The sequence below is a fragment of the Diaphorina citri genome, unplaced genomic scaffold (genome assembly GCF_000475195.1).
Source record: "Diaphorina citri unplaced genomic scaffold, Diaci psyllid genome assembly version 1.1 scaffold1882, whole genome shotgun sequence".
NCBI classification, from domain to species: domain Eukaryota; kingdom Metazoa; phylum Arthropoda; class Insecta; order Hemiptera; family Psyllidae; genus Diaphorina; species Diaphorina citri.
In genome coordinates this window covers 31,022-38,032 of record NW_007379308.1, presented here as the reverse complement: position 1 = coordinate 38,032, position 7,011 = coordinate 31,022, and the positions used below count along the sequence as shown (strand labels likewise).

The window sequence follows — 7,011 nt, the reverse complement described above, 5'->3', positions numbered from 1 at the left end:
GTAGGAGTGTGCCGGGTGGGGAGGGGCGGGGGGCTGGTAGATATTGTGGTGGAGGGGGTAGTGATTGCCATGGCTGGGCGAGTGATTGCCTGAGTACAGAGAGAGGGGAAGGGACACGGGCACTTGGCCAGTCATATCGAGCATGACTGAGGGTGGGGGGGAGGCGGTGAGGTACGGGTGGGTGCGGGAGTGGGGGGGTGCACCCCCGCCCAGCGGGTAACGGTGAGACCGACGCATGTACTGGGGACTGAAACAAGAGAGAGAGAGAGAGAGGGAAATTAGGTTTTGTTGATAAAGTCGAACCTAATTGGGAATTCAAGGGACTTGTAATTTTTCGCCACTTATCCATATCCAATATCCAGGTTTCACAATTACTAAAGAGTTTCCCAATTACAAATGAAGGGACACGATTTTTCCCCCGTTTGTCCAGATCTCTTTTGCGACGATAAAAGATCTTAGATTCCTGCCCGGGGCAAATTTTATCGTAAACAGAAGAGGTTCGTTCTCAGAACACGGTTGGTTTTCTTCTTTTCCGTTTTCTTTCTCTCTTTTGGCATGATAAAACCTTGGCACTCTAACATTTACAGTTTCCTCTATCAATCATACACAAAAAGCCCGATCCGAGGCTTAGGTCTAGGGGCAAACAGGTCCAAAGGATGGGTGAAACTTGTACGAAAATCGGATATCCAAAATCATTCTCTTGTTTACCTGAGGGGATTCCTATTAGCGTTCTGATGACGCAAGTTGCGCACCAGAAAGTAACCCGTTGAAATATTTGCAATCGAAAAACGAGTACAAATTTTTGTCGATGGTGGGATTCGAACCCGGGACCTTCGGGACCTTCATATCATTCTCTTGTTTACCTGAGGGGATTCCTATTAGCGTTCTGATGACGTAAGTTGCGTCTCTCCCATGAGTTACGGGGTGGTGGCGGTGTTACGTTCATCTCATGGATCTGATGATGCGACAGGCGACGTCGCTTGCGGGAGGGACTCTCGGCTTTGGCACCCTCATCATCATAGGAGCGATAGAATGTGGGAGACCCGTGGGACAGTTGAATAGGGGAACGACGAGACGGTCGTGGGTCTACGAACTGAAATGAATAGAATAGAATAAATAAATAATAATAAATTAATTCTGAATCATCATCATAGGAGCGATAGAATGTGGGAGACCCGTGGGACAGTTGAATAGGGGAACGACGAGACGGTCGTGGGTCTACGAACTGAAACGAATAGAATAGAATAAATAATCATAAAAAAATAATAATTCTGAATTATTTGTGGTAAAACTAAAACAGGGAAAAGAACACAAGTAACTTTTAGGCCAGCCACTCACTATCAAGTAGAACTGACAGGTAGACCTGACCGGAACAATGGAAAAGGTCTGCCTGTCAGGTCTACCTGATACCTAATGAGAACACACAACTTTTGTGGGTATCACAGCATTTCTAAGTGCCTCCTTTATTATTAATTTTCCTGTATCATCAATCTTACTGGTAATGCCAAGCACAGAGCTAAAAAAACTCCGCTGGAAATTAAACCCATAGTAATACCCACTCGGCCAAGGAGGATAGGTAGGTACTACAACTTGACAAATTTAAAGAAGCTGATCTCTTTGGAATTTTTTAATATTATTTTGTACCTTGTTTATAAATAGCGCATGATGAACTGCGCAGCTTCGCCTGTTTTTGTTGTCTTTTGTTCAAAATATCGAAACAGACGCTATCGATTGCAAATATCGATGCTGACCGATAATCGATCTCGAATGAAACCCAGTGATACCAACACAACGGATTTCTTTTGGAGTTTCAAGTTAATCTTTAATCGTTAATGATAAAAATAAAATAGGTACACTTCTAGTTAAATAATAGAGCCTAATATTAAATTAAATAGTATTTTTTGTCAAGAATCTACACGAAATTGCTATAATCTAACACCTCTTGTAGACCGATGTGGACGCGGCTTTGGTTAGTATTTTTTGTCAAGAATCTACACGAAATTGCTATAATCTAACACCTCTTGTAGACCGATGTGGACGCGGCTTTGGTCCCTCCACCCTCCACCTTTCGATGTATCGAAGAATCGATATCTGAAGAATCGATTGTCATAGTTCTGAAGGAGAAGTAGAACGTAATTTTTTCATTTTTCATTATTTCATTAGCTGTAAAGCTGTTTTGCAGTACGTGATGCATTTGTAAGTTACTGATGTACGAATTAAAGTGCTTTATATATTGTATTGCAAAGCTTATTCTTTACCATTCTTGTGAATAAACAGAAATCATGGTGGTGTTGACATGGGAATTTCTTGTTGGGATTTGTAGTTGTCTCAAAAAAAATAAACTGATTTGTAGTACATTTAGCTACCTACATAGTAATAGATTTATCAATAATTTCAATTTGAAATAAGGTTCAAAATTTGCCAGTGTTCTTTGTATTTGCGCTAGGTCAGACATGAAAAATAAGTAAAGCCCCCCCCCCGTCCGTTAGTGTTTGGGGTATCGGTATATACTCTATATATACTGATAGGTAGGTACCCCTTTCAGTTCTAATTTATACCGATTTATACCGAAATTTATACCTAATTTATACCGAAATTTATACCGATTCCAATATTTTCTCATTATTTTTTATAGGTTCCCTATACACCCCCTACCCCTACCTTCGAGCTTCATTTTTCCCCTGTACTGTAGGTCAGACTTTGAAAATTTGGAGCATCCCCCCCCCGTCCGTTAGTGTTTGGGGTATCGGTATATACTATATAATATACTGATAGGTACCCCTTTCAGTTCTATATACCCATTTCCCGATTTTAAAAATTTATACCGATTCCAATATTTTCTCATTATTTTTTATAGGTTCCCTATACTTGTTGGTAATAGAATGTAAAAATTGATAAACGAATGGGAAAACATAGGATTAAGGTTATTCAGGTGATGTGATACACCCCCTTGGAGATTCCGATTCCAATATTTTCTCATTATTTTTTATAGGTTCCCTATACTTGTTGGTAATAGAATGTAAAAATTGATAAACGAATGGGAAAACATAGGATTAAGGTTATTCAGGTGATGTGATACACCCCCTTGGAGATTAGAGGGAGTTAATCCGAAACTTGGCAGTACAGCACGACCTATCGTTTTATTGAGTTTGATCACGCGCATGATGAACTGCGCAGCTTCGCCTGTTTTTGTTGTCTTTTGTTCAAAATATCGAAACAGACGCTATCGATTGCAAATATCGATGATGACCGATAATCGATCTCGAATGAAACCCAGTGATACCAACACAACGGATTTCTTCTGGAGTTTCAAGTTAATCTTTAATCGTTAATGATAAAAATAAAATACACTTCTAGTTAAATAATAGAGCCTAATATTAAATTAAATAGTATTTTTTGTCAAGAATCTACACGAAATTGCTATAATCTAACACCTCTTGTAGACCGATGTGGACGCGGCTTTGGTCCCTCCACCTTTCGATGTATCGAAGAATCGATATCTGAAGAATCGATTGTCATAGTTCTGAAGGAGAAGTAGAACGTAATTTTTTCATTTTTCATTAGCTGTTTTGCAGTACCTACGTGATGCATTTGTAAGTTATGATTGTTCCACTTTTGGAAAGTTAAAGAGAAAGTTTATGAAGGTGAGACCATATTTTGGTGTTCAAAAGTGATTTGGTGAGTTAGAATACATCTTATTTCATTATTTATAGTGCCCTCAACAGCTTGGTTTCCAAAATATGAAGACTTCTACCCATCGGGAAATGGCGTCCTATTGTGTTGAGTTGTGAAACATCTGCTCCGAGTCAAATCAAGGAAGCCATCTTCTGAAATCTTCTCCTTGCGTTGAGTATTAATATCCAGTGTCATATTTTCAGTCATCACAATGGATTCCTACTACATGTAGCGTTAACTGAATTCTCGACAGTTAGTTGTAAGGGCACTCATAGACTGATAGTTTATAAGTTGAAAAGAGTGAAGGGCACAGTGCTGTGTGCTTCCCCACATCAAATTCTGTTCCTGTTAGTCTTGTCATGACAAATTCAAAACATTCAAGAGTAGAGATGGTTGTTCCAAAAGAAGCAAATAAAATGAGGCATCTTAAAAGTCCAAATAGTGAAAGCCAGTGCCAGAGACCAACACGATCAGCTAGGGAAAGTCCACACTCTCATCATTCTCTGTCTAATAGAAGTTCCCCCATCAAAATCAACAATCCAATGAATAGTCATAGATCCAGAGAGTCTTATAGTCAATCTCCTTCTGTCAAACCTCTTTAAAAAAAAAAAAAAAAATCTGAATTATTTGTGGTAAAACTATAACAGGAAAAAGAACACAAGTAACTTTTAGGCCAGCCACTCATTATCAAGTAGAACTGACAGGTACACCTGATCAGGTCTACCTGATGAGCACACACACTATCAGGTAGACCTGACAGGAACGATGGAAAAGGTCTGCCTGTCAGGTCTACCTGATACCTAATGAGAACACACACAACTTTTGTGGGTATCACAGCATTTCTAAGTGCCTCCTTCATTATTAATTTTCCTGTATCATCAATCTTACTGGTAATGCCAAGCACAGAGCTAAAAAACTCCACTGGAAATCAAACCCAGAGTAATACCCACTCGGCCAAGGAGGACAAATTTAAAGAAGCTGATCTCTTTGGAATCTTTTAATATTATTTTGTACCTTGTTTATAAATTAGTCTTATAGTCAATCTCCTTCTCCAACTTTTGGTATATTCTATGCTGGTGCTAAATTTAGTGAACCACCAGCACCTCATTTCTTACCAAAACCTCCCTGCTCATGGACGTACACCAAGGGATGCCATCCCGTCCAAGAAACACAAGCTCTCCGAATGTTATTGAAAGTCGAAGCCTGAAAAACAATAATATCAACCTTCTTCAAAATTTTCTTTAGAATTTCAATCAATGAAATATTTTATTTTACTTTTTAAGACATTGCTTGAGCAGTATAATTAAATCACATCTGTTCACTACTCTTCAGTGCTAATGTAGCTGTTTGTCCATATCATAGTTTTTACTACAAAAATATATAAAAAATAAACAAAAAAAAATCAGTAAAGATTGTGTTATTCAGCCTGCTAAGCATGAAATTGTACTACTGGCAGGAAGGTTTATAAATTGTACAATAAAGTGGCTGTATGGGTTTATTTTTGAATCACTACAATAGAAAAGTCTAAAAGAAATCAAAGATATGTAGATATTAATAAACTATTTAATTAAGTGCCTATGTAAGTAATTAAGAGAAACACTAGTTTCCCGACACCCTCATATACTTACAGTTGGAAGAGGAGGTGAGGGACTGAGTGGAGATGCAACATCTCCACCTCCACCCTGCTGGAGAGGATTCCGATTCAGTGGAGGAGTCACATGACCGGACAGAATGGGGGAGGTGCGTTGAAGAACAACAGGGGATGTGGGAGACGGCTGCTGTTTGGATGTGCACGAGTCTGGAGACGACTTTTCCCTGGAGAAACATTGGAAGGGAAAGAAATGCAAATAATTTTTCAATTTCATTATTTAGATAAGAATCTTCACAACTTAAAATAAAAATTAAAAAGACAATTGAGATAATGTGTCAAATCTTTTTTTTTCAATGAATGACACCTTTGAATTTCAAAAATATCATATTCATATTATCAGTATGATAAATTATTCATGTGGACATGGAGTACCTACCTGTCTCTTGTCTTTTATGATGAGATTATTTCTCTACTCTTCAAGAATTACACTTTAGAAGAGAGACCTGTTTAAGTACATAATGGGTTTTTGTTTTTACTAACAGTTTGTTCAATGGCAAGATTTTTTTTTTTTACAAATCAGATGGGAAATGCAAAGCACAGTGTAAAAATTTCAACAGATGATAAAATGAACTAAAAGTGATAAGACCTTATTATTAGAAGTGGTAGAGAAGAGATAAAAAATTAATTGCTTACTTTCTTTTTGTTTGTGTTTAAAAATGTGATTCTTTAAAAGTGATAAGACCTTATTATTAGAAGTGGTAGAGAAAAGATAAAAAATTAATTGCTTACTTTCTTTTTGTTTGTGTTTAAAAATGTGATTCTTAAAAAAAAAAATCATGCTATCTCAAATTCATTATCATTTCAACAATATTATCAGGTAAATGATTGGATGGAGTACCTACCTGTCTCTTGTCTTTTATGATGAGATTATTTCTCTACTCTTCAAGAATTACACTTTAGAAGAGAGACCTGTTTAAGTAGGTACATAATGGGTTTTTATTTTTACTAACAGTTTGTTCAATGGCAAGATATTTTTTTTACAAATCAGAGAGAGATGCAATATTCAGATGATAGTAGATTAATGTATTTCTTTGAGCATGAAAAGTGTTGAGAATAATTTTGAATCCCTTTGAACTCTTTACTGATCTGTCTATTGTACACATAAGTAGGTCCAACAGCTTTGATTTCTCAGCTCAAAACTTATCATTTGTTACAGAAGAAATCCATCACAGGAAGATAGCAGCACAAATTCTCAATTTCAAAAGGGGGAAAAATCACATTATCAAACAGCAGGTACTAACATTAAAAACAAAAAGAAGAAAATATAATTATACCAAAATAAAAACACCCAAAGTCTCTGAAACACTAACATTAACCAAAAATAAAATAAAATTCTAAACCAATCCTAATACTAATTATAATAAAAATACCCTATCTAAATCACAATTATGGATTTTTGTTTAAATCTAATATAAAATTTCTTTCGAATTGTAGAGGAAAATCTTCCAGTACACATGAGCACATTCACTGTCATAAGTAAGACTAAGATGAAACTACTGAGCTTTCAATTTGAAACACTCTTCCATATAGATCTCTTCTATTTGTCATACTTTTATTTATGTATTTCAAATGTGTCACCCTCTTTCCTTGGGTATTTCTTCTTCTTAGTTGCAAAAAAAAAAAAAAAAAAGAAAAAAAAAAAAATTGAACCATTTTTTCTAAGGCTTTAATATACAGGAAATGTG

General features: G+C 36.5%; 2 protein-coding genes across 2 annotated transcripts in view; one reads left to right on the top strand and one right to left on the bottom strand.

The window, feature by feature from the left end:
- Positions 1–5,540, bottom strand: part of LOC103517544 (E3 ubiquitin-protein ligase RNF38) — a 9,470-nt gene extending 3,930 nt beyond the window's left edge. The window contains exons 1-3 of the mRNA XM_026829596.1: positions 5,304–5,540; positions 864–1,093; positions 13–247 (exon numbers count right to left, since the gene is read on the bottom strand). Coding sequence (XP_026685397.1) covers positions 13–247; positions 864–1,093; positions 5,304–5,540 — 702 coding nt within the window. The remainder of the gene's footprint in view (positions 1–12; positions 248–863; positions 1,094–5,303) is intronic.
- On the top strand, positions 3,437–5,077 carry LOC103517543 (proline-rich nuclear receptor coactivator 2-like). The gene is made up of 2 exons (XM_008482581.3): positions 3,437–4,254; positions 4,719–5,077. The coding sequence occupies exons 1-2, from the start codon at positions 4,035–4,037 to the stop codon at positions 4,880–4,882; spliced, it is 384 nt and encodes a 127-aa protein (XP_008480803.1). The 5' UTR covers positions 3,437–4,034; the 3' UTR covers positions 4,883–5,077.
- Positions 5,541–7,011: the final 1,471 nt, after the last annotated feature.